This window comes from Falco naumanni, chromosome 2 (genome assembly GCF_017639655.2).
Source record: "Falco naumanni isolate bFalNau1 chromosome 2, bFalNau1.pat, whole genome shotgun sequence".
Classification (NCBI taxonomy): Eukaryota; Metazoa; Chordata; class Aves; order Falconiformes; family Falconidae; genus Falco; species Falco naumanni.
The window spans coordinates 228,805-256,697 of NC_054055.1; the positions used below are offsets into that span (position 1 = coordinate 228,805).

At 62.8% G+C, this 27,893-nt stretch overlaps 4 protein-coding genes across 5 annotated transcripts; 2 read left to right on the forward strand and 2 right to left on the reverse strand.

The window, feature by feature from the left end:
• Positions 1-9,582: 9,582 nt before the first annotated feature.
• LAMTOR1 (late endosomal/lysosomal adaptor, MAPK and MTOR activator 1) lies at positions 9,583-16,151 on the reverse strand. Its single transcript, XM_040584351.1, has 5 exons — positions 16,019-16,151; positions 13,661-13,806; positions 12,552-12,629; positions 11,862-11,988; positions 9,583-10,224 (listed from the first exon to the last, which is right to left on the reverse strand). The coding sequence occupies exons 1-5, from the start codon at positions 16,058-16,060 to the stop codon at positions 10,132-10,134; spliced, it is 486 nt and encodes a 161-aa protein (XP_040440285.1). The 5' UTR covers positions 16,061-16,151; the 3' UTR covers positions 9,583-10,131.
• A 3,618-nt stretch (positions 16,152-19,769) lies between these two features.
• Positions 19,770-22,752, forward strand: TOMT (transmembrane O-methyltransferase). The gene is made up of 3 exons (XM_040584140.1): positions 19,770-20,829; positions 21,608-21,804; positions 22,071-22,752. Exons 1-3 carry the CDS (start codon positions 20,181-20,183, stop codon positions 22,389-22,391), a joined length of 1,167 nt encoding a protein of 388 aa, XP_040440074.1. The 5' UTR covers positions 19,770-20,180; the 3' UTR covers positions 22,392-22,752.
• Positions 22,748-27,064, reverse strand: ANAPC15 (anaphase promoting complex subunit 15). Of its 2 annotated transcripts, XM_040584139.1 has the most exons (5): positions 26,986-27,064; positions 25,807-25,919; positions 23,466-23,525; positions 23,206-23,343; positions 22,748-23,027 (listed from the first exon to the last, which is right to left on the reverse strand). In XM_040584139.1, the coding sequence occupies exons 1-5, from the start codon at positions 27,038-27,040 to the stop codon at positions 22,980-22,982; spliced, it is 414 nt and encodes a 137-aa protein (XP_040440073.1). In that variant the 5' UTR covers positions 27,041-27,064; the 3' UTR covers positions 22,748-22,979. The 2 variants fall into 2 exon arrangements, with proteins under 2 accessions (XP_040440073.1, XP_040440072.1); XM_040584138.1 differs by lacking the exons at positions 25,807-25,919; positions 26,986-27,064 and adding an exon at positions 24,695-25,798.
• On the forward strand, positions 25,919-27,836 carry LOC121083581 (folate receptor alpha-like). Its single transcript, XM_040584137.1, has 5 exons — positions 25,919-26,228; positions 26,416-26,566; positions 26,764-26,952; positions 27,043-27,178; positions 27,416-27,836. Exons 1-5 carry the CDS (start codon positions 26,182-26,184, stop codon positions 27,691-27,693), a joined length of 801 nt encoding a protein of 266 aa, XP_040440071.1. The 5' UTR covers positions 25,919-26,181; the 3' UTR covers positions 27,694-27,836.
• Positions 27,837-27,893: the final 57 nt, after the last annotated feature.

Sequence of the window (27,893 nt, forward strand, 5' to 3'; positions counted from 1 at the left end):
GATTCACCCCCGGAGCAGCGCCGCAACGCGCCGCCGGCGGATGCCACAGTCAGCAGCCGGCCCGGGGCGCTGCGGGACCCCTGCCTTCGGTCCAGAGCGGCAGCTGCCACAGCCCTGCCTGCACCCAGCGACCGCTCAGCGCTGGCAGGGAGCGGCCGAGGGAGGGACACCTGGCCCTCGCCGGGGGCCCTCGGGAGCCACCCCTGGGGCGTCTGGGAAGCCCGAGGCTGGTTGAGGCCACAGGATGGCGCTGCCCCAAGCACGCCGGCGAGGGGCCCGTACCCTGCAGGTAGCGGAGAAAGTTTTTCTAAAAAGGCTCCAGGGGCAGCAGGAGCAGCCCCGGGGGGCCACGGCTATCACACACCGCTGGATAAAGTGGAGGGTGTGTGTGTGCAAACAGCCGGGAACTGAAGGAAGACCCCCAGGAGCCACCGTACCCCAGCTGGGTCCCCCCGCCTCCCGGGAAAGGGACCCCGCTGAGCTCGGCCGGAGACGGAGGATCGGCCGCGGGCGGGCGAGACATGAGAACGCGGCGCGGCAGGACCCCGGCTCGGAGCCGCCGCAGGGCTCTGGCCACGCGGACCGAGCGGGACTCGCCCCGAAGCTTTTCTTACCGGCTGGGGAGGTGAAGCCGCGGTCAGCCGGGGACGGCGCGGGGAAGGGGCCGCAGCAGACGGGCACACGGCTGCGGGCAGGCTGTAGGCTCAGGTCTTCCTCCGGCAAAGCGCCCACATGGCTCGCAGCCGTGCCCGGTGCGGGGCTGGCACACGGCAGCGACGGCCAGGGGGCCCTCCACGGAGCCCCAGCGGCAGAGCGGCCAAGACCCCGCCGACGCCGGAACAAGACGGGAACAGCCGCCCGGCGAGCCGCGGACTGAGCCCCAGCTGCCGCCGCTGCGGTTGAAATACCAGGGCCCGCCCCCGCCGCCTCACCATTGGCTGCTGCCGGGGCGGAGCGCGCGGCGGGTGCGAGAGTGACGGGGGGGACTACAAATTCCAGCGGCCGCTGTGCGCGGCCCGAGTCTCTCCTTAGCCGCTTGGAACGCCGGGAGAACGTTGCATGGCAACGGCGGGGGGGGGGGGGGGGCGCTCCCGCGGCGGGTTCGGGGACACCCGCGGGGCCCCCTGCAGCAGGACCGGGGCCGGCGTGAAGCCGCGGGAAGGGGCGCCCCTGTGAGGGTACGGGGACACGTGGGGGGGGCTCCAGGCCGATACGGGACCGGGCGTGAGGCGGAGGGGCTAAACTTCAAATCCAGTCTTAGCTTTTCTCCGTGACCGACTTTACCGTATCGCATAAAGTGGGCAGCTGCTGCCAGGGCTCGGGCACGCGCGCAGGGAGCAGCGTTTCCTGATGGTCAGAGGGACCCTCCGGTGTTCCAGGGTCTGCCCATGGCCTCTGGGCCGGGCACGGGGCGGGCACTGATGCGAGGTCCCTGTCAGGTGTCCCTGCGAGGGCTTACTGTGAGGGGTCCCTGTGAGGGTTCCCTGCGAGGGGATCCTGTGAGGTGTCCCTGCGAGGGGATCCTGTGAGGTGTCCCTGTGAGGGGTCCCTGCGAGGGGATCCTGTGAGGTGTCCCTGTGAGGGGTCCCTGCGAGGGGATCCTGTGAGGTGTCCCTGTGAGTGGTCCCTTCGAGGGCTTACTGTGAAGGGTCCCTGTGAGGGTCCCTCTGAGGAGATCCTGAGAGGGGATCCTGTGAGGGCATCCTGCAAGGTGTTCCTGTGAGGTGTCGCTGTGAGGGGATCCTGCAAGGTGTCCCTGTGAGGTGTCCCTGTCAGGGGTCCCTGCGAGGGGATCCTGTGAGGTGTCTCTGTGAGGGGTCTCTTTGAGTGTCCCTGTGAGCAGATCCTGTGAGGGCATCCTGCAAGGTGTCCCTGTGAGGGGTCCCTGCGAGGGGATCCTGTGAGGGCATCCTGCAAGGTGTCCCTGTGAGGTGTCGCTGTGAGGGGATCCTGCAAGGTGTCCCTGTGAGGGGTCCCTGCGAGGGGATCCTGTGAGGGGTCCCTGCGAGGGGATCCTGTGAGGTGTCCCTGTGAGAGGTCCCTGCAAGGGGTCCCTGTGAGGTGTCCCTGCGAGGGGATCCCGTGAGGTGTCCCTGTGAGGGGTCCCTGCGAGGGGTCCCTGCGAGGGGATCCTGTGAGGGGTCCCTGTGAGGGGATCCTGTGAGCTGTCCCTGTGAGGTGTCCCTGCGAGGGGATCCTGTGAGGGCATCCTGCAAGGTGTCCCTGTGAGGGGTCCCTGCGAGGGGATCCTGTGAGGGGTCCCTGTGAGGGGTCCCTGCGAGGGGATCCTGTGAGGGGTCCCTGCGAGGGGATCCTGTGAGGTGTCCCTGCAAGGGGTCCCTGTGAGGGGTCCCTGTGAGGGGATCCTGCGAGGTGTCCCTGTGAGGGGTCCCTGTGAGGCGGAGGGGCCGGGGCTCCCGTCGGGGTCAGGGACACCCGTAGGAACGGGCGCCTGGCGGGGGCCCAGGGCTGGCAGGCCACCAGGAGGGGGTTTCTTGGGGGCAGGGGCTCCTGGGGGGCCGTCGGCTCCCAACGCGGATGGGACCCAGGGGAGCTCTGGCCTGGGAGCCACGCTCAGGGCGCTGGGACGCACGAGGGACCGGGGCAGGGCACACGCCCGCTCTCAACTCCAGATGCCCACGCTCTGCTGCAGTGTGTAGCTGTGCTTACAGAGACCGGGCACAAAGCTGAGGCCGAGCTGACTCTCTAAAGCTGGTGGAAGCGGCAAAGGAAGGGGCTTCTAATCGCGGGGGGCAGCCTTGGGAAGGGGGGAGCCAGGAAGGGACGGGGAAAAGATCTCGGTTGTCCAGATTTGTAGGGAACAAAAACAGTGCGGTGTTTGACATTGATAACATGAAGCTGTGGCCTTGCTTTGACGATGTGCAGCTCTGATCCTGCAGCAAAGATGTAAATAACTTTGAGGGAGTATGAGAAGAAACCTGGATGAGACAGAAACAAGGGGGAACATGATCTCACCTCTCGAAGATAAGGGAACAGCGGGAACAGCAGAGTTGCCTGTAGTGAGCAGGGCCTGGGTGCATGGACAGTAGAGCTTCAGAAATAATAACGCTTTTAGCAGCGCACGTACAGAGTATAAATTATAAAAGCTGTAACTAAGTAACAATAAATGTCTTTGCCTCACAACCCTTGCAAGGTCCGCGCCTCGTGTGCCACAGAAATGACGCAGGAAGAAGCCTCCGAGTGAGGAAGCTCTGGCCCCGTGGGGGGATCCTGCGAGGGGATTCTGTGAGGGATTCCTGCGAGGGGTTCCTGTGAAGTGTCCCTGCGAGGGGATCTTGCGAAGGGATCTGCGAGGGGATCCTTCGAGGGCTTCCTGTGAGGGGATCTTGCTGTGAGGGGATCCTACGAGAGGATCCTGTGAGGGCTTCCTGCAAGGGGTCCCTGTGAGTAGATCCTGCAAGATGATCATGCAAGGGCTTCCTGCGAGAGGATCCTGCGAGGGCTTCCTGTGAGGGGTCCCTGTGAGGGCATCCTGTGAGAGGATCCTGCTAGTGGATCCTGCGAGGTGATCGTGCAAGGGGTACCTGTGAACTATCCCTGTGAGGGGACCCTGCGAGGCCTTCCTGTGAGTTGTCCCTGTGAGGGGATCCTGTGAGGTGTCCCTGCGAGGGGATCCTGTGTGGTGTCCCTCTGAGGGGATCCTGCGAGGTGTCCCTGTGAGGGGATCCTGCGAGGTGTCCCTCTGAGGGGATCCTGTGAGGGGTCTCTTTGAGTGTCCCTGTGAGCAGATCCTGTGAGGGCATCCTGCAAGGTGTTCCTCTGAGGTGTCCCTGTGAGGGGATCCTGTGAGGTGTCCCTGCGAGGGGATCCTGTGAGGGGTCCCTGTGAGGGGATCCTGTGAGGTGTCCCTGTGAGGGGTCTCTTTGAGTGTCCCTGTGAGCAGATCCTGTGAGGGCATCCTGCAAGGTGTCCCTGTGAGGGGTCCCTGCGAGGGGATCCTGTGAGGTGTCCCTGTGAGGGGGATCCTGTGAGGTGTCCCTGCAAGGGGATCCTGCAAGGTGTCCCTGCAAGGGGATCCTGTGAGGGGTCCCTGCGAGGGCTTACTGTGAGGTGTCTCTGAGAGGGGTCTCTTTGAGTGTCCCCTGTGAGGGGATTCTGCAAGGTGTCCCTGCAAGGGGATCCTGCGAGGTGTCCCTGTGAGGTGTCCCTGTGAGGGGTCCCTGCGAGGTGATCCTGTGAGGTGTCTCTGTGAGGGGTCCCTGTGAGGTGTTGCTGTGAGGGGATCCTGCAAGGTGTCCCTGCAAGGGGATCCTGTGAGTGGTCCCTTCGAGGGCTTACTGTGAGGAGTCCCTGTGAGGGTCCCTCTGAGGAGATCCTGAGAGGGGATCCTGTGAGGGCATCCTGCAAGGTGTTCCTGTGAGGTGTCGCTGTGAGGGGATCCTGCAAGGTGTCCCTGTGAGGTGTCCCTGTCAGGGGTCCCTGTGAGGTGTCCCTGCGAGGGGATCCTGTGAGGTGTCTCTGTGAGGGGTCTCTTTGAGTGTCCCTGCGAGGGGATCCTGTGAGGGCATCCTGCAAGGTGTCCCTGCGAGGGGATCCTGTGAGGTGTCCCTGTGAGGGGTCCCTGAGAGGGGATCCTGTGAGGGGTCCCTGCGAGGGGATCCTGTGAGGGGTCCCTGTGAGAGGCCCCTGCGAGGGGATCCTGTGAGGGCATCCTGCAAGGTGTCCCTGTGAGGTGTTGCTGTGAGGGGATCCTGTGAGGGGTCCCTGCGAGGGGATCCTGTGAGGTGTCCCTGTGAGGGGATCCTGCAAGGTGTCCCTGTGAGAGGTCCCTGCGAGGGGATCCTGTGAGGGGTCCCTGCAAGGGGTCCCTGTGAGAGGTCCCTGCGAGGGGATCCTGTGAGGGGTCCCTGCAAGGGGTCCCTGTGAGGTGTCCCTGTGAGGGGATCCTGCGAGGTGTCCCTGTGAGGGGTCCCTGCGAGGCGGAGGGGCCGGGGCTCCCGTCGGGGTCAGGGACACCCGTGGGAACGGGCGCCTGGCGGGGGCCCAGGGCTGGCAGGCCACCAGGAGGGGGTTTCTTGGGGGCAGGGGCTCCTGGGGGGCCGTCGGCTCCCAACGCGGATGGGACCCAGGGGAGCTCTGGCCTGGGAGCCACGCTCAGGGGGCTGGGACGCACCAGGGACCGGGGCAGGGCACACGCCGGCTCTCAACTCCAGATGCCCACGCTCTGCTGCAGTGTGTAGCTGTGCTTACAGAGACCGGGCACAAAGCTGAGGCCGAGCTGACTCTCTAAAGCTGGTGGAAGCGGCAAAGGAAGGGGCTTCTAATCGCGGGGGGCAGCCTTGGGAAGGGGGGGAGCCAGGAAGGGACGGGGAAAAGAACTCGGTTGTCCAGATTTGTAGGGAACAAAAACAGTGCGGTGTTTGACATTGATAACATGAAGCTGTGGCCTTGCTTTGACGATGTGCAGCTCTGATCCTGCAGCAAAGATGTAAATAACTTTGAGGGAGTATGAGAAGAAACCTGGATGAGACAGAAACAAGGGGGAACGTGATCTCACCTCTCGAAGATAAGGGAACAGCGGGAACAGCAGAGTTGCCTGTAGTGAGCAGGGCCTGGGTGCATGGACAGTAGAGCTTCAGAGATAATAACGCTTTTAGCAGCGCACGTACAGAGTATAAATTATAAAAGCTGTAACTAAGTAACAATAAATGTCTTTGCCTCACAACCCTTGCAAGGTCCGCGCCTCGTGTGCCACAGAAATGACGCAGGAAGAAGCCTCCGAGTGAGGAAGCTCTGGCCCCGAGGGGGGATCCTGCGAGGGGATTCTGTGAGGGATTCCTGCGAGGGGTTCCTGTGAAGTGTCCCTGCGAGGGGATCTTGCGAAGGGATCTGCGAGGGGATCCTGCGAGGGCTTCCTGTGAGGGGTCCCTGTGAGGGCATCCTGTGAGAGGATCCTGCTAGTGGATCCTGCGAGGTGATCGTGCAAGGGGTACCTGTGAACTATCCCTGTGAGGGGACCCTGCGAGGCCTTCCTGTGAGTTGTCCCTGTGAGGGGATCCTGTGAGGTGTCCCTGCGAGGGGATCCTGTGTGGTGTCCCTCTGAGGGGATCCTGCGAGGTGTCCCTGTGAGGGGATCCTGCGAGGTGTCCCTCTGAGGGGATCCTGTGAGGGGTCTCTTTGAGTGTCCCTGTGAGCAGATCCTGTGAGGGCATCCTGCAAGGTGTTCCTCTGAGGTGTCCCTGTGAGGGGATCCTGTGAGGTGTCCCTGTGAGGGGTCCCTGCGAGGGGATCCTGTGAGGGGTCCCTGTGAGGGGATCCTGTGAGGTGTCCCTGTGAGGGGTCTCTTTGAGTGTCCCTGTGAGCAGATCCTGTGAGGGCATCCTGCAAGGTGTCCCTGTGAGGGGTCCCTGCGAGGGGATCCTGTGAGGTGTCCCTGTGAGGGGATCCTGTGAGGTGTCCCTGCAAGGGGATCCTGCAAGGTGTCCCTGCAAGGGGATCCTGTGAGGGGTCCCTGCGAGGGCTTACTGTGAGGTGTCTCTGAGAGGGGTCTCTTTGAGTGTCCCTGTGAGGGGATTCTGCAAGGTGTCCCTGCAAGGGGATCCTGCGAGGTGTCCCTGTGAGGTGTCCCTGTGAGGGGTCCCTGCGAGGTGATCCTGTGAGGTGTCTCTGTGAGGGGTCCCTGTGAGGTGTTGCTGTGAGGGGATCCTGCAAGGTGTCCCTGCAAGGGGATCCTGTGAGTGGTCCCTTCGAGGGCTTACTGTGAGGAGTCCCTGTGAGGGTCCCTCTGAGGAGATCCTGAGAGGGGATCCTGTGAGGGCATCCTGCAAGGTGTTCCTGTGAGGTGTCGCTGTGAGGGGATCCTGCAAGGTGTCCCTGTGAGGTGTCCCTGTCAGGGGTCCCTGTGAGGTGTCCCTGCGAGGGGATCCTGTGAGGTGTCTCTGTGAGAGGTCTCTTTGAGTGTCCCTGCGAGGGGATCCTGTGAGGGCATCCTGCAAGGTGTCCCTGCGAGGGGATCCTGTGAGGTGTCCCTGTGAGGGGTCCCTGAGAGGGGATCCTGTGAGGGGTCCCTGCGAGGGGATCCTGTGAGGGGTCCCTGTGAGAGGCCCCTGCGAGGGGATCCTGTGAGGGCATCCTGCAAGGTGTCCCTGTGAGGTGTTGCTGTGAGGGGATCCTGTGAGGGGTCCCTGCGAGGGGATCCTGTGAGGTGTCCCTGTGAGGGGATCCTGCAAGGTGTCCCTGTGAGAGGTCCCTGCGAGGGGATCCTGTGAGGGGTCCCTGCAAGGGGTCCCTGTGAGAGGTCCCTGCGAGGGGATCCTGTGAGGGGTCCCTGCAAGGGGTCCCTGTGAGGTGTCCCTGTGAGGGGATCCTGCGAGGTGTCCCTGTGAGGGGTCCCTGCGAGGCGGAGGGGCCGGGGCTCCCGTCGGGGTCAGGGACACCCGTAGGAACGGGCGCCTGGCGGGGGCCCAGGGCTGGCAGGCCACCAGGAGGGGGTTTCTTGGGGGCAGGGGCTCCTGGGGGGCCGTCGGCTCCCAACGCGGATGGGACCCAGGGGAGCTCTGGCCTGGGAGCCACGCTCAGGGCGCTGGGACGCACGAGGGACCGGGGCAGGGCACACGCCGGCTCTCAACTCCAGATGCCCACGCTCTGCTGCAGTGTGTAGCTGTGCTTACAGAGACCGGGCACAAAGCTGAGGCCGAGCTGACTCTCTAAGGCTGGTGGAAGCGGCAAAGGAAGGGGCTTCTAATCGCGGGGGGCAGCCTTGGGAAGGGGGGAGCCAGGAAGGGACGGGGAAAAGATCTCGGTTGTCCAGATTTGTAGGGAACAAAAACAGTGCGGTGTTTGACATTGATAACATGAAGCTGTGGCCTTGCTTTGACTATGTGCAGCTCCGATCCTGCAGCAAAGATGTAAATAACTTTGAGGGAGTATGAGAAGAAACCTGGATGAGACAGAAACAAGGGGGAACGTGATCTCACCTCTCGAAGATAAGGGAACAGCGGGAACAGCAGAGTTGCCTGTAGTGAGCAGGGCCTGGGTGCATGGACAGTAGAGCTTCAGAGATAATAACGCTTTTAGCAGCGCACGTACAGAGTATAAATTATAAAAGCTGTAACTAAGTAACAATAAATGTCTTTGCCTCACAACCCTTGCAAGGTCCGCGCCTCGTGTGCCACAGAAATGACGCAGGAAGAAGCCTCCGAGTGAGGAAGTTCTGGCCCCGAGGGGAGAGCAGCCGATAAGGCCTTGCAACCCACAGAAAGTTGGTCGAAAGTAGGGCGAAGATGACTGTGGCAGTGGGAGATCGTGACCTCGGACTCACATGGCCCCCCGAGAGAGGGCAGCCCCCGCTTGGGGAGATGCGCCCTCAATAAAAACCTTCAGTAGCGCTACCTGAGGGTACGTGCTAGTTTGCACGAGAAGCGAGACATTTGTAACCAGTCCTGTGCGTGAATGAAAATGAATGTATCATGCATGCTGAATGTGCAAGGGCTCTGCTGTATATGACGTGTCCTCAAGCAGCTCGGTGTGCACGCTAGGAGGAAATCTCCCCTGTGCATCCAGCAGTGCAATAAACTGCCGTCAGCTTTCTAAACTATCGTTTGATTTGGAGAATTTTCTTGGTTACAATTTTTGGTAACACACAGAGGCCCAGGGCAGGGTAGGGACATGTGTGGATGTGCGTGGGGGTCACCTGCAGGAACCCCAGGGTTGGTGCAGGCCCACTCTGCCCCATAGCACCACACAGGAAGGGCCCTGCCCCACAGTGGGTGATGCCAGCCCAGGCGGACCCCCTAGCTCACCCCTCCCCAACTTCAGCCGCATCAGCTCCATCCAGGGTGGGTCCAGCAAGGCCCCCGCTCCCCCCACAGGAGCCTCCAAACCCCTTCTGTACTGGAGGACCCTCACCCTCTCCCCCGAGCTGCTGACAGAGGCAGACAGCGGCTCATGCGGTTGTTTTCTACAAAATAGGACTCTGGGGTAGCCATGGAGGTGGACCCCACCCCACAGATCAGACCCAGACAGCAACACAAGGGCTAGCGGTGGCACAGGACTGCCCAGAGGTATGGGGATGCACTGGCAGCGGTGCAGCCACGCTCAGCCCCCTACCCTATGGCATACCTGGGTGGCACAACCGGACCTTGCAGCTCCCACATCCCGCTCTGCTCAGCCCCAAGAGTGGGGAGAAGCCATGGGGCCACATCTGATCCCACATGTTGGGATGGAGGAGACACCAGAAAGCCCCCCCAGCCTCCCTGTACCACCAGCAGCTGTCCAGAGCTGCCTCCAGCCCCAGCTCACCCTGTCTCGCTGTATGGGGCTGGGGGCATCAGCACACCCTGCCCAGCCCCCAGAGCATTTGCCAGAAGCTGGTCCAGTGGGTTCCAGTAACCAGCTGGGAGATTAGAGGAAGGCTTCAGGGACTTTATCCAGAGCACAGAGCAAACCCCGTAACCAGAACACAAAAAAGCAAGTGCTGTCCCTTAACAGGGGCACATCCTTCCCCAAACCCCCTGTACCTGCTCCCAGGAAGGGCAGGGGGACATGTGTGTCAGCACAGCTCCCCCAGGGCTCTCCCACTGCATCCACGCTGCGGTTGGCGCGGAACAACGGAGACAGGTGCTGGATAAACATGATTTTATCTACTGTGGCCAAAAATAATAATTAAAAAAAGAAACCAAAATAAAGGTCCAAACATGTAAAAATGAGTAGAAAGGGTGTCAGACGCCACTAAGTCCCACGCAGAGAGTCACATCTGCAGCAGCCTGACTCTGGCACCCCTTGGTTCCTGCCCACCCTTCTCAGCGATGCGGCACATGGTGCTGACCCGTGCCGGGGTGCCCCCGCGTTGGCATTCCCTTTGTGGTAGTCCCTGTGCAATGTGGCATCTGGCAAAATGCAGCCCCCTCCCCACACACACCCACCCATGAGGAAGAGGAGGAGAAAGCCTCTGAGCAGCACCAGCAGGTACCGCGGCAGGGCTGACATGCTGGCAATGGGCATCTTGGTGAATAGTAGGAAATCGGGTGTCTGTACAAGTTCTGTTGTGGTGCCATGGGGAGGGAGGGAAGGAGAGGAGAAAGGAAAAGAAACAAACAAAAAAGACAAGGAAGGGGGAAAAAACAAAAAGCAACCCAAAAATCGGTGAAGCTGTGGTGCTGTGGGGTGGGCTCAGGGGATGCCAAACTGTACAACCAGTTCTTCTTTGGCGTCGACGCGGATCTGTGAGAGTGCGCTGAAGGCGTAGGCAGCTATCCGGGACACCTGTGGGTGCAAGCGTAGCAGCCAGCGTCAGCTCCGGCGAGCATGGTTATCCCAAAGAAAACCCCACAGAGCAGCAGGCCTGGAGGCCCCAGCACATGCCACAGCAGCGGGGCACCAGCCCCAGGTGTTTAACATTGCTCAGAAGCAGGACAGGAGGGGGAAGCACCCCCCACCCTGCAGCCCTCCCACCCCTGGCGGTGCCAGCCCACCTGTAGGACAGGGAACATTTGCACTCCCCAAAGGTCCCTGTTGCCAGGGCTGCACTGGGGCAGGGCTGTGCCCCAGGGAGACACTGCAGCAGCAGCCCCCTCCCCGACGCAGGGCTCGGTCAAAATGCTTTCAAAACCCTAAAACCAGGCTTTTGTTCTCAGAGTGGAGGCTGTGCCAGCAGGGCCAGACCTGTCCCTAAGTCAGCCCTGTCCCTGGGAGAAGCCACGACATCTCAGTCCACCCCACAGTCAACGGGAAAGCTGGGCTGCCTGGGCAGCTCCTGGCACAGCGGCTCGCTGCAGGTAAGTACAGGCAGGTGAGCTTGCCACAGTGGGAGAACATGCCCTCTGAGCAGGACCCACAGCTGTTCCCAAGATCCAGCCTGGCAGAAAGAGCAAGACAGAGCCCGACTGGCAGAATCCTGCCTGCCGGCAGCTCCTTCCTGCCTGCACAAGCTGAGGCCTGGCTATGTCCCACCCTGGGAGGTCCCTTGGCAGGGCTGCTCTGCTTGCTGGGACATGCCTGGATACCAGCCTGTCTGCCTTTGGGAAGGGGTTTTTGGCAGCACAGGGACAGTCTCCTCTCCCTGCATCCTTCAATACTCAAATGCCCCAGGTGAGGAGGAAGCTCGATGAGCAGAACAAGCTGCAGCGAGGTTTTTGTACTGGGCTGCTCCCAGGTGCTGGCAGAAGCCACAACACCTCAGCCAGCCCCACAGCCAGCAGGAAAGCCGCAGCTTTCAAGTCCCATCACTCTGAGGACTGGCATATGGTTTAAGAACCAGCCCTTGCCAGCAGGGAACAGGGACAACCAGCCTGCCAACAAACCTGGGCCTTGCCAGCGCTAAAGTGGCAGCTCCTGCCTCTGAGGAAAAAGTGTTTCCCCAGTAGCCCCTTCCTCAAAGCAGCAGGAGGTCTCCCTGGGAGCAAAGCTGTCTGTGCTGCAAAACACCCTCCTGCTGTAAATGATGTTCTGAAGGGACTGGAAGGAGTACAGAGCCGCAACCTGCATGCAGTTACTGCTCTAGAGATGTGTGACTGGGCTTTGCCTTCAGCACTAACAAGCCCTTACAGGGCTGCCTGAAACTTGGGATGTTTCTGCATTGCCCACCAGCACTGTGACTCCCACCCACCACGCTCACCAGAGCCCTGGCACAGCCCATGCTCAAGCCCACGGTGCCTGTGCTCCTCTGGCAAAGATGCACCAAGCTAAAGACAGAAGGGGCCACCAGGACCTGCCTGGGATCTCCAGCACAGCCAGGCGGCTGCAAACTGAAACAGTCGCTGCCACAATTGCCAGGGCTCCCAGCGAGTGGAGACAGCACTGCTTCTACAGGACCAGGACACTTCAGCTCCCACATCTTCATGGAACATCAAGGTGGGGCCAGGAAGCAGCTGTAGGGCAGAGCTCCCCCCAGCCCCTCTCACCTGCTGCAGGTCTGCAAAGGGGACAGGGTCACTGGCGAGTACTTGGTGCGGTTGGTTGGTCAGAGACGGCAGCAGCGGGAGCTTCTTCCAGTGCGTCAGGTTGTTGCTCAGCATGGCCAGGCGCGTGCTGCGGTGGGGAGAGTGGCTAGGGTCAGCACTGGCACCGGCAAGGAGCATGCCAGCCTGCCGCAGGGAGCAAGGGGACACTGGGAGACCCAGGTTCAGCAGAAGATGCGTGCTGCATTTCCAGGCACAAGCACCACCAAGAGGGAACCAGGGAGAGCCGCGCTGCATCACTCCCAGCATCCATCCCCTCTCCAACCCCCGACGTAGGAGGATAAGGGAGCTTCCAGCTCTCCAACACAGGCGCCTTTCAAGCAGGAGCAATCACATCCAGCTACCCGCCATCTGCTCTGAGTGCCAGGAGGAAACACAGGAGCCCTTTGTGCGTGGCTGCCCTTGCCAAGCCCATAGCCGGGACGAGGCCTCTGCCCACTGACACCGCCACAGGCCTCACCCAGCAGTGCCAGGGGGTGGAGAAGAGGAGCGAGGCCAAGCACCACCTCCCTGGATGCAGGGAGCCCTGTGACACACTGAGTTTACTCTCCCAAGGCCAAACCCCCGAGGCCTGGCCTGGGGACACAGCTTTGCGGGGCTGCAAGCATCCCAAGGGAGCAGGGCAGGTCCCACCTGTACTGCCTGGCTCTGTCCATGTACTCGTGCTGCTCCATGCCCTGGGAATCAGCTGCTGACACGTCGATGATGTTGCTGTGGAGACACAAGACAGCAGGTCCCACTGCAGGCTCATCACTCCCCCCCGAGCCCCCTCCGCATCTCAGGCAAACTAAGCACCCTCCAGTGAAGGTGCCAGGACTTCAGCTCCCTAAAATGAACAGCCTGGGACTGTTAGGAGGCCAGACTCACAGCACGGATGCAGCCAGCTGGACACCAGTGTGCCAGGCTGGAGCAGCTTCTTGCTGGGAAGGAAACACCAAGACTATTTGCCTGCAACTGCCCCGAGGCCAATGCAGCCAAAGGCACAGAGTGCTGGGGGCTTTGGTCCACAGCCTCCTGCAGTGTGGGCTGGCCTGTACCCTGGGGACCTCAGCACACAGCCACATGGGGAAGGAGGCTTCACCATGCCATAAGGGCTATGAGGATTAAGCGTTTGGCAGCCATCCTGAGAGCCCTGGTACCAGGCCCCAGGCTCAGAGAGGAGCTGGGCACTCACCCAGGTCCATGCCACAGCCTGGCCGCATGCCCCACACCTTCCCCCCCCACCCACAAGCAGAGTAGCACTCAGGGCTGCTGTGACACCACGTGTCACACACATACCAGTTGCCACTGGCCCCTCTGTGCCAGGCAGGGCCCATATGCAACCCAAAGCCCCCCCCCTCAGACAGGCAGGGCACAGCCCCCACCCCACATTTCCCCCCCCATGTTCAGGGGCAACCTCCCTGGAGAGGACAGAACACCCCATCCCCAGTGCTGGTGCCACCCAGTCCCCCTTTCTGCATACCCAAGGATTCGCTTTCCCAGCTGAGGGGTCACCTCACACCCAAGGTCTCATTTCTGCACTCCCATGGGGCTCAATCAGAGGTAGGAGGTTGTCCACAGGCAGCCACTGCCAGAGCTCCCCCCTTTCTCTCAGCACCTACAGCCACTTGCAGGCAGACCCCCGACAAAGCTGCCATGTCCCACGGTCATCGCTAGTTCCCAAGACATCCTGCCTGCCTGGCCATGGCACCTGCCCACCCCATCATGCTGCAGCACTGAGGTGGTTACGGCACAAGGCTTACATGGCCGTTTTGGCGAGGATGGAGGACAGCATGGCCTGCTCATCTGTGCGCGCTGATGGGAGGTTGTGGTAGCTCTGCTCTGCTCCATTCAGCACCTTGTTGGGAGGGCTGGACGCCGGTTCCAACAGCCGCTTCGTCTCTTCTTCCTGGGGAAAAGGCAAGAGGAGAATCAGCCCCAGCTCCTTTGTGCCAGCAGCTTTCACCTCATAGGACAATGCAAGTCTTGCCATCAGCCTGCCGGGAGGACTCCCTGCACATCCCAGCATAACCCCAGCACAGCTCTGGCTCTGCCAAGGTGACATCCAGGCTCCTCTTTCCAGATCCCTTTGCTTTTTCCCAGCCAAAGCCCCCTGTGCCACAAAGTGAGGAAGCACAGCTGAAATCAGGTAGTGTGGTGGCAGCACATTTAGAGTAGCTAATCCTAGACAGGAGCCTACAGCCCTGCCTGCGCCAACACACCTGGCACTCCATGGCCAGACAGCATGCATCCCCTCAAAGGATCCCAACTGCCTGCTCAATGCACCAGCGCTGACCTGCCCAAAACCTGGTGGCTAATTAGGACATGCCCAGCGCATGCTCAACTGGCCTACACAGAACCTACCACAGTCTCATTGCCCAGCTGAGGGCCAGAAAGATCCCTGCCAGACTTTTGTGTCTGCCGGTGCTTATCTGGGCCATGTGAACCCCACCAGCTGCAGCCCAGGGGCACTGTGGGGCTGGGGGTGCCCAGAGGGGGCTCTCAACAGAGCAGAGCCGCAGGGCACATCCCTCCCCAGCTTCAGCCCAGGGAGTGCAGAGTGGTAGCTCAGGCCTTAATCCTCTGGCTTGGCCAAGCAGCGAGGCAGGAACTAGAAGAGCCTGGCAGGGCACTGATAGGCACAAGTAACCAGGAGAGCAGGATATGCAGCATCCCAGGGTGAGTGAGGAGTGCAGTCAACTCCTCTGCATGCCCTGTCAGTGGCATCTTCAGCTCCTCCCTGGCCAGCAGCTCTCTCTCCCCTTCCTCCTGCTGGGAAACGCTGCTGCACTCCTCCAGCCAGGCCTCTCCCCTTCCCCACAGCCCACGCCAGAGAGCACCATGGCTTGGTCGCAGGCTAGGCTCCCCCAGGGACAAGCTGTCACAGACGAGCTCCCTGGCAGGGCACAGGCAGGGGCTGCCCACACTGCAGCTGCGGATTAAGTTTCTGTGGGACAGGTGACAGCCCCAATTTTGCAGCAGCTCCTCAGCAAGAGGCAGCAGTGGGGACGGTCACACTGTCCCAGGAAGGAAAACCTGGCACCGCTCCCACCAGCACTGTGACTGTTTGGGACCCTGGGCTTAAACCTGCATCGGTACAGGGCAGGCAGGGCCAGGGGTGGGGGGCTCCTCTTGCCCCATCCATCAAGCCCCCTACTCCTCCCACGCAGCCCCAGGGACACTGCATCTGGCTGTGTGCACTAGAACAGCAAGAGAAACTCAAGGAACGGGAGACAAAAAGATGACTGTGGGCAGGAGAAGCTCCTGTAGACTGTTCTAGGAGAGAGGCCGGCCCTGGCTCTGTGGGGCCAGGGAAGGGCCATACCCCACAATGGGGCACCAGCAGGGAGGTAGCACCCACACGGACAGACAGTCGCAGGCACAGGGGGAAACCGGCCACCACAAATTTACCAGGGTGGAGGGCAAGCACCGGGGCTGCTTCCAAAGGGGCTCTGCAAAGCAGAAATAACGGCAGGAAGGCAGCGCCAGGGAAAGGGCACGGCCCCAGCATCCCGCAGGTTTCTTTAGGGACTGTCACCCGTGGCTGTGGAACCAGCAGATGCAGCACCGAGGAGCCACGAGCAACGGCTCAGGCCTGCCCCGCACCGGAGGCGGGGTGAGGCCAGGCCAGGGTCACCGGCCTCCCCTTCTCCTGCCACTGTCACTCCGGCGACATCACCAGGCACCACGCCGGCGGCCTGCCCAGGGCCTGCGGGCCGGGCAGCACCGCAGCGGGACCCAGGCGGCGGTGGGGTCAGACCCCCCACACCCCGCAGCGGGGCCGGCAGGAGCGAGGAAGGCGGTCAGGCGCCGGCAGCCGGCCGCGGATGCAGGCCCCACGGCTGTCACAGACTCCTGAGGCCCGTCCCCGCGGGGTGGGGGGGGAGCAGGCGCTGCCCGCAGCCCACCCCGGCGGAGGCAGGAGGACACCCCCAGGCCCGCCCCCCTCGGGACGGAGACCCGCCGTTCAGTCCGGCTCGCCCCGCCCCGGCCAAGGGGAACCCTCCGCTCCGGAAGCGGGGCCGGTAGCGCCGCTTCGCCCCGCCCCGCCCGGCAATACTCGTCTCGGCCCCCGCCGGCCCGCAGACCCCCCCGCCCTCCCCCCCCGGCGCGGGGCCCACCTGGTCGGAGGCCGAGGCCTCGCTGCTGTAGCAGCAGCCCATGCCGAGGCGCAGCAGGGCCGCCGCGCCCGCACCCCACCCGCACGGGCCCGCGCCGCACCGATCACGTGAGCGCGCGGCGGGCGGAGCCGCGGCGCTGCCCCGGCCAATCCCGTGACCCGACATCCTGTCACGTGGTGGGAGGGCGGCCAACGGAAAAAGAAGAGACGAGGACTGGCCCCCCCCGCCTTAAAAGCGCCGCCGTCACGTGAAGGGCAACCAATCAGCGCGCGGGGGTCGGGAGGCGGGGGCGGGGACAGAGGAATGCGCAGGCGCGCAGGTCCCGCCCTCCCCCTCCGCGCCGCGCCCTCCGCCGGGAGCGTGCGCTGGGCGGTGTCACGTCGCGGCGTCACGCGGGCGGGGGCGGTGCCAACCGCGGGCACGGGGGCGGGGGCGCGCGCGGGGCGGCGGGGCTCCTAGTGCTCCCGGTGCCCTTGTGTTCCCGGTACCCCGAGTGCTCCCAATGCCCCCAGCGTCCCCGGTGCTCCCAGTGACCCCAGTATTCCCCCTGTGGCTCCAGTGCTCCCAGTGCCCCTAGTGTCCCCAGTTTTCCCCTGTGCCCCCAGTGCTCTCAGTGTCCCCAGTTTCCCCCTGTGCTCCCAGTGCTCCTGGTGACCCTGTGTTCCCAGTTCCCCCCAGTGCTCCCAGTGCCCCTAGTATTCCCAATGTCCCCAGTTTTCCCCAGTGCTCCCAATGTCCCCAGTTCCCTGCTGTGCCCCCAGTGCTCCCAATGCCCCCAGTGTCCCCAGTTTCCCCTTATGCCCCCAGTGCTCCCAATGCCCCCAGCGTCCCCAGTTTCCGCTTGTGCCCTTGGCGCCCACAGTGTACCCAGGTTCCCCCAGTGCTCCCAATGACTCCAATGTCCCTGGTGCTCCCAGTGCTCCCCATGCCCACAGTGTCCCCAGTTTGCCCCATGCCCCCACGTGGGGCTGTGGCCATGGCATGCCAAGATTGGGCCTTCCCCTTCCCACTTTGCTCCAGCTGGACCAGGAAATGGCTGGGGTGGCTGCTGGGGCGGGAATGGGGCCACCAGCCCCATGGGGGGGCCCAGGGGTGAGAGGAGCTGGCAGCTCAGCAGGGTGGGGAAACTGAGGCACGGCCAGGGCTGGGCTGGGAGTCCTGTGTGCCCTGCCTGCCTGTGTGCCAGGCCTGCCCTGCATGCCCTGCCTGCTATGCCCTGCGTGCATGACTGCCTGCCCTGCCCTCTCATTAAGGCCCTTCGAGTCATGGCTGGTGCCCAGGGGCTCGGCCCACTCCTCCCGCTTGGCAGCCCCCTGCCCACACCGCTGGCACAGGCAGCACCCCGGGCTGAGCCCAGGAGCCTCAGCACTGTGCTCTGCCTGCCAGGCCCTGCTGCCTGCAGCCGCCTGGGACAGCTGGGCAGGGGGTTCTGGAGAGCGTCTGCAGCCAGGATCTCAGTGGGTGTCCTGAGCCCCCCAAAAGCCCCCCAAGCCGTGAGCCCTGAGTCCCCTGAGCCTCCCAAACCACCTGAGCTCCCCAGATTTCTGAGGGCCGTGAACCCTGAGCCTCCCTGAGTCCCCCAAACCCTAAGCTGCCCCAAGGCCTAGACCCTGAGCCTGATGTGAGAAAATACAGTGAAAACCCTAAAACTCTGCAGACAGGAGTTGCACAGGTGACAGGAACTATCAACAGTCAGGCAGGAGCCTCATTAGCTGCCAGAAGGTCTGGAGCTCGGCCCGTGCAGCGCTTCAGAAGGGACGGTCAGTACAGGCGCAGAGGAGCTCCACAAGCATGTCCATCAGTAGCCTTCTGACAAGGACTTGCTAAGTGCTAAAAGAAAAACTGCTGAAGTTGTAAGACTCGAGGACACGAGGTTAAAATAGTTGTGGTAGGGGGAGATCCCGACCTCCCACTCAAGTGGCCCCCCCGAAGAGAGTGAACCCCTGCTCAGGGAGCATGCCCAGTAAAGTTAAAATGAACTGTACCTTCAAATTGAAGCGAGGAAGCAACTAACCAATATTTAGTTAGTAGTTAGTTAGTAGCTGTAGACTTTGGGCAGAACTAACCAACATATGTATAAGTATGCATTGTGAGTGTTATAGTTGAATTCGAAATAACTAGAGTTCAAAATACATTCACTAAGTATTTATTAAGGCAGGAAAGCAAAAAAAAAAAAAAAAACCAACCACAAAAAACCCAAACTGTGCACAGCGCTGGGCCGCTGAGGAGTCACAGCTCCATCCAGGCTCGCAAATTCCGACAAGTAACACAGCCCTTTTATCCTCAGCTTCAAGGCCGGTTTAAGCCAACAGTTATGCTCTCAGTCCCGTAGCAAGAAGCTGTATATTACAAAACTAAACTATTTTTACACTAAAGTCTAGACGAAGACAAAGTTGTCATAGTAACATGAGATTATGGTTTAACATTGGCCTTGAGAAGGTACATCTCCACCTCATGGTTAACAGTTAACTCTCTTCTCGCCAGACAAAACATTCTCAAATCTGTTGCAGGAAGATCATTCCTTTTGTTAAAAACCCCTTTGATCAGCAAATCACCCTTAGTTACTTATTACAGCGAGTACAACTACGTGTGCAAGTTAGGAGGAGCGACCCCCCCTTGCACCTGGCGCTGCAATAAACACACCCGCTTTATAACTTACCCCGAGTTATGGAGTTTAACTCTGCACATCAAGCCGAGCTCCTCTGAGCCCCTCAAGCTCCTGAGCCCCCCAAACTCTAAGCCTTCCAAGCCCTAAGCCCCCCAAGCCCTGAGTCCCCTGAACCCCCTAAAACACCTGAGCCCCTCAAGCACCTGAGCCCCTGAGTCTCCCAAGCCCCCCTGAACCCTCTGAGCCCCTCAAGCACCTGAGCCCCTGAGTCTCCCAAGCCCCCCTGAACCCTCTGAGCCCCCCAAGCCCTGAATCCCCTGAACCCGTGAGCCCCCCAAGCCTGAGGATGTCCCTTTGCCCTCTGCAGCCCCCCTGCGGGTTTGGACATCCCCGTGCTGGGGGGGCTAAGCTGAGCTTCCCCCCTCCTCCAGCCCCAACCCTGCCTGCAGTTCCCTGCTGCTGGTGCTGGCAGCATCGCCAGGCCCATGGGGACCCCACTTGCCTGCACCCCTTCACCCCTTGCCCCGTGCCCACCCCCGCCACGGGGACCCCTGGCAGCCCTGTGCAGCTTTCTGGGGGCTGCCGGCTCCCCCTGGGCCCATCGCTGCAGCGAGTGCCTCAGTGCTCAGCCCGGCAGGACATCTCCCTCGCCCCAGCTGTGTGGGAGGCAGCTCCAGTGGGGCTGGGGGGACATGCTGGGGGAGGTCTTCAGGTACCTCCCACCCCAGCATGCAGTGAGAGGCTGGGGATGAGCCCCCGGGCTTGGAGCAGGGCTGGGCAGTCAGGGGTCCCCAAGGGGCACTGCCTGCAGCCACCCCCACCACAGCCCTGCCCCAAGCCCGGCATCCCCTGCCCTGGTCCAGCACCCACCCCCCAAACGCAGCACCCACCCCCTGGCTCCGGTGTGTACTCCCCCAGCCCCAGTATCGGGACCCCAGCCCCAGTACTGGGGCTCAAGCCTCAGTATCAGGCCCCAGCCCCAGTTTCAGGATCCCAGCCCCAGCATCAGGACCGAGTCCCAGTATCAGGACCCCAACACCAGTGACAAGACCCCAGCCCCAGTCCCAGTCCCCCAGTCCCAGCATCAGGATCCAGTATCAAGACCCCAGCCCTAGTAAGAAGACCCCAACCCCAGTCCCGGGACCCCAGTCCCAGTGAACCCCAGTCCTGGGACCCCAATCCCAGTGACAGGACCCCAACCTCAGTCCCGGGACCCCAATCCCAGTGACAGGACCCCAACCCTAGAGAAGGGATCCCAGCTCCAGGACCACTCCCACAGCTCAAGAGCCACCCGCAAGCACCAGCCTGGCCCTGTCCCCATGTCCCCAGCCCCTCAGCCGGGTAACCGGAGCCAGTGCCGGCTGTGACTAAGGTGACACCATCAATAATTAAGTGTGCAGCAGGGCTTGGCACTGCTCGCTGCCTGCTGCCTGTCTGCTGCCTGCAGAGTGGGGACAGGTAGGTGCCACCACCCCCCCCCCGTCCCCTTGCTGCAGCTGGGGACCCCCAACAGCTCAGGGTGCAGGATGTGGGGCGCAAGATGTGGGGTGCGGGATGCAGGATATGGGGTGCAGGATGTGGGGCACGGGGGCAGCAAAGCTAGGCCAAGGTGAGTGTGAGGGGCTGTGCCAGGCATTGCCCCCCCCCCGAGCAGCCCCACAGCCCAACCCCCCAGGACCACTCAGCCCCAGCACAGGGGGCTCCTGGTGCCCCCGCTGCCCCCAGAGCACCCCAGGGTGCCCTGGCCCAGCTCTGACCACAGCCCTAGGGGCCAGCAAATTGCCCCAGCAGCGCCAGAGCCCAGGGAGAGGCACTCCCAGAAGGTGCAGAGCACTGTCAGCTCATGGCATGAGTGAGAGCTGCAGGGCTAGCACCCTGGGAGGACCCCCCCACCCCAGCATGCCCTGTGGGGGGCCCTTTCCACAGCCTCACCCCTTCACCATGGTGTCACCGGCGATTGCCCTGGCCTTCCTCCCCTTCCTTGTCACCCTGCTGATCCGCTACCGGCACTACCTGGTGCTGCTGTACCGGGCTGTGCTGGTGGGCTGGCTGCGGGACCGGCTCACCGGCGTCCCACGGGAGCAGCGCGCCTTCCAGTACCTGCTGGCCCATGCCATCCCCGGGGACCCCCGGCACATCTTGCAGACCTTCGACCAGTGGTGCTACTGCTGCGAGCACCTCAGCAGCGTAGGGCCCATCAAAGGTGAGTGCAACCCTCGCCCGCATGTGCTGCAGGGGTCCCTGCACCAGCCATGGCTGTGGCACCAATGGCATGGCCACAGCACCAATATTACCATGCCACCAATGGCATGGGGCCACTGCACCACTGGGGCAGCCATAGCATCATTGACACAGGCATGGGGTATCATTGGAATGGTTATGGCACCATTAGCACAGCCACACCACCAATGGCAGAGTCATGGGACCATCATCACAGCCATGGCATTGTTGGCATGGTCACAGCACCGCTGGTACAGCCATGGCACTGTTGGTTTGGCCACAGCATCATTGACTTGGCTGTGACACTGATGGTGTGGCCACGGCACCATTGACGGGGCTGTGACACTGTCGGTGTGGCCATGGCACCATTGGCATGGCTGTGGCACCACTGGTGCAGTCACAGCACTGTTGGGGTGGCCATGGCCACAACATCGCTGGCACAGCTGTGGCACTGCTGGTATAGGCCATGGCATTTATGGTACAGCCACAGCACTGCTAGCATGGTGGTGGCACTGCCACCACAGTCATGGCACCACTGCCAGTGCTCAGCTCCCCCAGCATGGCTGGGGACAGGGGACAGGTGCTGTGGGAAGGGCTGACTCGGGGCATGTGGCACAGCTGCTCACCTCCTTGCTGCCACACTACACCAGACCTGCTGCCCCTCTCAGCGCTGTCCCCTTGCCCAGGGAAGGGGGGTCTGGGGGGTGCAGCACCCTGCCCCGCCCCCGCCCCCCAGTGCTGAGGCATCTGGGCCATGGCAGGGAGGATCGTGGAGCGGCTGCTCTATGAGCGGGCACCGCTGCGGGTGCTGGAGCTGGGAACCTACTGTGGCTACGGCACAGTGCTGCTGGCGCAGGGGCTGCCTCCTGGTGCCCGCCTCTACACCGTGGAGTTGGACCCCCGCCACGCTGCCGTGGCCGAGAAGGTCATCCGCCTGGCCGGCTTCGACGAGCAGACGGTGAGCGCCCCACCTGGGAATGGGGAAAGGCCGGCTCTTCCCACCACTGCCAGAGAGGAGAGGGGTGGGGGGATGACACTGCCACCCTGTCCCACCTCACAGCTGGGTGGGACAGGGGGGAGCGGCAAGGCTAGATCCTCTCCCACCCGGAGCTCTCGCCACCTCTCACTCCCCAACACCCCACGCAGCAGGGTGGGGGGAGGGCTGCAGGTGGTGGGTCAGCACCCCCGTACCACAAGGCAGGGGCTGAAGGGGCTGTGGCACAGGTGGAGCTAATCGTGGGCCCATCGGAGGAGGTGATCCCCCGGCTGAGGGAGAAGCACGGCCTGCTGAAGGCCAACTTCGTCTTCATGGATCACTGGAAGCGCTGCTACCTGCGGGACCTGCAGCTGCTGGAAACCCACCAGCTGCTGGCTGAGGGGGCCACCATCCTGGCTGACAACGTCCTCTTCCCCGGTGCACCCCACTTCCTGCAGTACGCCAAAACCTGTGGTAAATACCGCTGCAAGGTGCACCGCGCCAGCCTGGAGTACTTCCACGCCATCCCCGATGGCATCGCCGAGCTCTGCTATACCGGTAACCGCTGAGCCAGGCGGCGAGCTCGTGCCTTGCGGTGACCACGGGGAACACTGGGTCCCCGGCTAACCGCGCTCAGCTATAAACAAAGTCTCTGGAGGAAACGTGGTGGCTGCGGTGGTCTGTGGTGGGGGTGTGGCAGTGGGGGCAGTGCAGCAGGTGGGAAGAGGGGACCTCCTCCTGTACAAGCTCCTGCCTGGGCCTCTTCCCTCTTACAGCCACAGAGAAACGTCTGCGTGAGACCCCAGGGAAGTGCAGTGGAAAGCCCGGCTCTCCCCAGAGACACAGACCCCCACCCAACCGCATGGCATCCCCGCAGCTCCCAGCACCCACCCCGGTGTGCCTCCGACACCAGATCCGAGGGCTGTTTTCTTGAAAACTGAGTTTATTAGAAAAGATGCTGCGCCGGGCTGAGCCACACGCTCCCCAGCGCCACTCCAGTGCCAATCTGCGCCCCTCAGGCAGCCTCACCCTGAGCCCCCCTGCCCCACGCAGCCCTCGCAGCAGCCATGGTGGGAGCTTCGCCAAACCACACACCAGGGCTCCAGAGCTGTGGAGAGCTCTTCCCCAGCCTCTGGTCTGGTGTGGCCACAGCAGAATTAGATCATCCACTGGTCCTGATCCTGCTCTGCCCCCTCCATGTCCACCTGGGAAGGGGAAAAGTTTGAGACCCTCCCCAGTCCCTGACCAGAGCAGGACCAAGCAGAGGGGGTGGAGGAGACAAGGCCCCCAGGTTCCCACGTGCTGTGCACCGTGCACCCCCCCACACTTTGGGGTCTTGGTAGGGCAGGGACGCCAGCCCACACCCCCAGCCCTGCTCTTTACCTCATTGATCTCCCCATCATCAGGAGACTCATTATAATCATTCATCTCATCCATATCCTGCATATCCTCGTCATCCTCCGAGTCCTCCTCACTGTCTTCGTCATCCTCGTCGTCCTCCTCTTCCTCCTCATCGTAATGCTGCAGACACACCAGCCCCACTGCGGGCTTTAGGCCATGGCCTGGAGCCACACGAACAACTCAACACCCCTGTGCCCGAACCCAGCGGCTTGCCCCTGCCTCACCGGCAGCACCACACCCACCTCAGATGCTGGCTTTCCGATGGGCACCAGGTTGTTGTCCTTCTCGGCTATGCTCTGGAGCTGGGAAGGGAAAAGGTGTGGGGGGGGAAGGTGCATCAGCACCCTGACAGCTCCACAACAGCCCAGCATAGCTCCCCACCAGCAAACCAGCCCTTCCCACTTGGCTGCTGTCCCCTCCAGCCCTTGGGCCCCTTCCTAACAGTGCCTGGCAGCTGCTGGAGGAGTCCCACTGCCCCCAGCATCTCCAGGCAAGCGGCAGGCAGGGGAGAGCAGCTGCAGGCAGCTGCCTGCATGCGTTGGCACAAGGCAGAGCGGTCCCAACAACACAGCAGCCGCCCTGGGACGGAGAGGATGTCCACATGCATGGCCTGGGGAGTGTGGGCAGGGCTCGAACACCACATTTTTCTTAGCTTTTTTGTTTTATAAAAAAGAACCCAAACCCAAGGTGTCTGTTCAGCCAGAGACGCAGATAATTAAAGCTCAATTAAAAAACTTCAGCATCTCCCACCCAAAGGGACTTGAACCTTCTCCCAGATTATGAGGTTTTAATTATTGATTGAAATTATTTAATTGTAACAATTTAATCACTGAGGTTTCTTTTTTAAGCTTTAATCAAGTAGATGGTTTTCCCCCCCATACTCAGGGGCCGCTGTAGGGCTGTGGCACTGAACTGCACTCACAGTACGAGGCACTTGTGGGTTACTGGGATCAGAAATTGCCACTCGCCTTCCTCAGGAGGTGAATTAATTAACTGGGGTCTGCTGGCAGCACCAGCTGTTTAATCAACCCCCACAGACACCAGGGAGCTTCAGGCCGCTGCAGGCAACAAGGGACCAGCCTACACAGAGCCAGCGCAGCAGACAGATCACAGCGACGAGCCCACCAGCTAGCAGTGCCTGTGACGGCGGCATTGGCTCCGGGACCCTGCAAAACCCTCAGATAAAAGGGAGAAACAGCGAAATCGCTGGGGGAGCGCCGCGGGAACCCCGGCCGCAGGCTGGCGGCAGCGCACATGCAGGCCCCCAGCACTGCAGGTCACCGCGCGGGGCGGCCGGGACTCCCCTGGTGCAACCGGGGTAGGGGGCTGAGGCGCAGCCCCACATCCCTCAGCACAGCCCGGGCTGCGGGGACCCCCCCGGAGCCCACTGCTCACCCGGGCCCGCAGCCCCTCCCGGGGCCGGTACTCTGCCCAGCCCCCCAGCCCCCTAACCCGCCGGCCCGGGGCCCACCCAGGCCTGGTGCTGCTGCTCCTGCTGCTGCAGCTCCGTCTCGTCCACGCAAGGCCGGTCGAGGTTGAACCACAGGGACTCGGTGACGCGGGGCAGCAGAGAGGGGAACAGTGTAGACATGGCGCGGCGAAGGGGTACGTGTGGAAAAACCGGGAGCGGGCCGGGCCTCGGCCGGCTGCCGACCCGGAAGCACAACCCGGCCCTCGCCCTACCGGAAGCAGTCGTGAAGCGCCGCCCCGCACGGAACATGGGAGCAGGGAAGAGCGTGTCAACGGGGCCACGCCTGCAATGGGCGGGGCCAAGGGAGGGGCGGGGCGAGGCCTGATTGACAGCTGGGGTGGTTGTGTGTGTCACCCAGCCCACACCCCCCCCCGGGCGTCCGACCCCGGGGACCGGCCTCGGCGGGGAGATGTGACCCCTGGGGGGTGTCTGTGACCCCTTAGGGGCATCTGTGCCCGCCCCCAGGGGCACACTCCGCCCCCCCCCCCATTATCTGTCCCTCCCTGTGGAGCACCTATGAGCTCCAGGGGGGGCACCTGCCTCCCCCGGGGTATCTGTGACCCCCATTGGGGGGCACCTGCCCTCTCCCGGGCATCTTCTGTGACCCCCGGGGGGGATCTGTGACCCCAATGGCAGGGTACCTGCCCTCCCCCCCCCCCCCCCCCCCCAGGGCATGTGTGACCCACACTGGGGGGGTACCTGCCCCCCTAGGGGTGTCTGTGACCCCCATGGGGTATCTGCTCCCCATGGAGAAGATCTGTGACCCCAATGGCAGGGTACCTGCACCCCCAGGGGTGTCTGTGACCCCCCCCACCTGGAGGCAGTTGTGACACCCCCTAGGGGTATCTATGACCGCAACAGGGGGGGTAACTGTCACCGTCATGGAGCATCTACCTCCTGGGGGGGCATCTGTGACCCCTTCACAGAGTATCTGTGACCCCCCCGGGGCATCTGCCCCCCCCCCCCCCCGGGGCATTTGTGACTCCCCCCCGGGGGTATCTATGACCCCAAAGGGTTGCAACCGTCACTCCCATGTGACATACCGCATCGAGCCCCCCGGGGCTATCTGTGACCCCCTCGGGGTTACCTGCCCCACTGGGGACACTCCTTACCCACTGGCGCGTGTCCCCTCCGTGTATCCGTGGGGCGTGTGGGGCACATGGGGGCCACTGCCTGCCCCTGGTGCTGGCGCCGGGGTACAGGGCCAACTCCGCGCCGCAGCTGGCTGTGAGCGAAGGAAAAACAGCAACGAATAGATTTTTGGTTGGCCTCGGCCCCTGCCTGGCGCCGTAGGACGGACGCTGGCTGCCGCAGAGCCGGAGCGGCTGGGCTCGGTCGGTGCGGGACACGGCAGGGGCAGCAGGGCGCAGCGCCCCTTCCGGTCCGGACCCCTCCGTGTGCTGCCCGACCTGCCGTGCCCCCGCACTGGTGACAGGTGACGTCCCGTGATTGGTGGCCAAGGGTTGTGCAGCGCCGTGACCTTTGAGATGAACCACCCTCGTCCTGCAGCACCCGCCACCCGGTACCCCCCCAGGTAAGGAGCCCAACCCCCCCGCCGGTGGTCCCAGGCTGAGGGTTGGCCATGACAGTGAGGTTGGGGGAGGGGGGGTGTGGAACGACACAGACACGGGGGACTTTGTCCCTGCCAGTGCCGTGTCCCCGCAGGGATGAGTGACAGTGCTCCCCCCGTGTTGCCATGCTGACCCCGCCATCGCTGCCAGCAGGACGATGGCAGCCGCGTGGCTGCTGCTGGCACTCCTGGCTTGGCCAGCTGCAGTCACCACCGCCGCGCGGGATCTGCTGCTCAATGTCTGCATGGACGCCAAGCACCACAAAAGGGAGCCCGGCCCCGAGGGGCAGCTCTACGGGCAGGTAGGGTCCTTCACCCACCGCCCCCCTCACCCCGTGGCATCACCCACCCTGGGGTCACTGGGCCGGACCCCAGCGGTGTCATGGGGGACCACCTGCAGTCTCCATCACCCGGTGCCACCCCCCCGTGGGTGTCGGTGCTTTCCATGTGCTGGGAAGGGCCGGTGAGTCCCGGCTGAGCCCTGGCTGCCTTGGTGCAGTGTGCCCTGTGGAAGGACAACGCCTGCTGCACCGCCAACACCAGTGTGGAGGCTCACCAGGACCAGTCCTACCTGTACAGCTTCAACTGGGACCACTGCGGGGCCATGCCAGAGAAGTGCAAGCGCCACTTCATCCAGGACATGTGTCTCTACGAGTGCTCCCCCAACCTGGGGCCCTGGATTGACCAGGTGGGTGCAGACCCCCCCTCCCCCCTGCCTCACCCTGGTGGACGGCAAGATGCCTGGGGTGAACTGGGATGAACTGGGGTGCCCCCATAGACGGACATCAGCTGGCGGAAGGAGCGGATCCTGTACGTACCACTGTGTCGGGAGGACTGCGAGCAGTGGTGGGAGGACTGCCAGGACGCCGTCACCTGCAAGGTCAACTGGCATAAGGGCTGGAACTGGACCACAGGTCAGTGGGCGGGCGTGGGGACCCCCCCAAGTCACCACCTGGAAGGTGGCTGCATCCCCCCCACCCCAATGGCTTTGAGCATGTTTGGGGTGGAAGGTGATGGCAGGGAGGCTGGCAGCAGGGTGGGGGTCCCCATGCCACCCCAGGGTCAAACCCACCGGGGACACCCATCAGGATCACAGCACCTCCCATCCCAAAGACACCCCCTCCCCCCCACCTCACACCCCCTTCCCACAGGCACCAACCAGTGTCCCCAGGGCACCATGTGCCAGAAGTTCAAGTATGTCTTCCCCAAGCCGGCCACACTCTGTGAGGAGATCTGGTCCCACTCCTACAGCTACAGCTCCTACCACCGCGGCAGCGGCCGCTGCATCCAGATGTGGTTCGACCCTGTGCAGGGGAACCCCAACGTGGCCGTGGCGCAGTACTATGCCCGTGTCGCTGCTGCCTGCCCCACGCCCCCACTCCCAATGCTGCTGCTTCTGCTGCTGCCCACCCTCCTGTGCCTGCTCTGAGCAGGGGGAGCTGCAGGCAGGAGCAGGCAGCGGGTGGCCACAGGGGTGTCCGGCCTGTGCCGTGCCCCCCCAGGGGACACCCACGTGCTGCTGTCCTCCCCAACTCGCATGCAGCTGCGGAATAAATGCTCTTGCTCCGCTCAGCGTTGGGGTGCCATGGGGCTGGGGGTGATGGGATGGAGAGGGGGAACGGTGGGGGG

Excerpts from the sequence above, each read along its gene's own strand:
- LAMTOR1 (XM_040584351.1), bottom strand. The coding sequence starts at position 16,060 with ATGGGCTGCTGCTACAGCAGCGAGGCCTCGGCCTCCGACCAG. Across the intron at positions 12,630-13,660 it reads ATCCTCGCCAAAACGGCCAT|CAACATCATCGACGTGTCAG; the intron begins GTAAGCCTTGTG and ends GTGTCTCCACAG. Across the intron at positions 10,225-11,861 it reads CCTTTGCAGACCTGCAGCAG|GTGTCCCGGATAGCTGCCTA; the intron begins GTGAGAGGGGCT and ends TTGCACCCACAG.
- TOMT (XM_040584140.1), top strand. The coding sequence starts at position 20,181 with ATGCAGGATATGGGGTGCAGGATGTGGGGCACGGGGGCAGCAAAGCTA. Across the intron at positions 20,830-21,607 it reads CAGCGTAGGGCCCATCAAAG|GGAGGATCGTGGAGCGGCTG; the intron begins GTGAGTGCAACC and ends GGGCCATGGCAG. Across the intron at positions 21,805-22,070 it reads CCGGCTTCGACGAGCAGACG|GTGGAGCTAATCGTGGGCCC; the intron begins GTGAGCGCCCCA and ends GCTGTGGCACAG.
- ANAPC15 (XM_040584138.1), bottom strand. The coding sequence starts at position 24,943 with ATGTTCCGTGCGGGGCGGCGCTTCACGACTGCTTCCGGTAGGGCGAGG. Across the intron at positions 23,526-24,694 it reads AGCAGCAGCACCAGGCCTGG|CTCCAGAGCATAGCCGAGAA; the intron begins GTGGGCCCCGGG and ends TTCCCTTCCCAG. Across the intron at positions 23,028-23,205 it reads ATGATGGGGAGATCAATGAG|GTGGACATGGAGGGGGCAGA; the intron begins GTAAAGAGCAGG and ends TCCCCTTCCCAG.
- LOC121083581 (XM_040584137.1), top strand. The coding sequence starts at position 26,182 with ATGAACCACCCTCGTCCTGCAGCACCCGCCACCCGGTACCCCCCCAG. Across the intron at positions 26,229-26,415 it reads GCCACCCGGTACCCCCCCAG|CAGGACGATGGCAGCCGCGT; the intron begins GTAAGGAGCCCA and ends CATCGCTGCCAG. Across the intron at positions 26,567-26,763 it reads AGGGGCAGCTCTACGGGCAG|TGTGCCCTGTGGAAGGACAA; the intron begins GTAGGGTCCTTC and ends GCCTTGGTGCAG.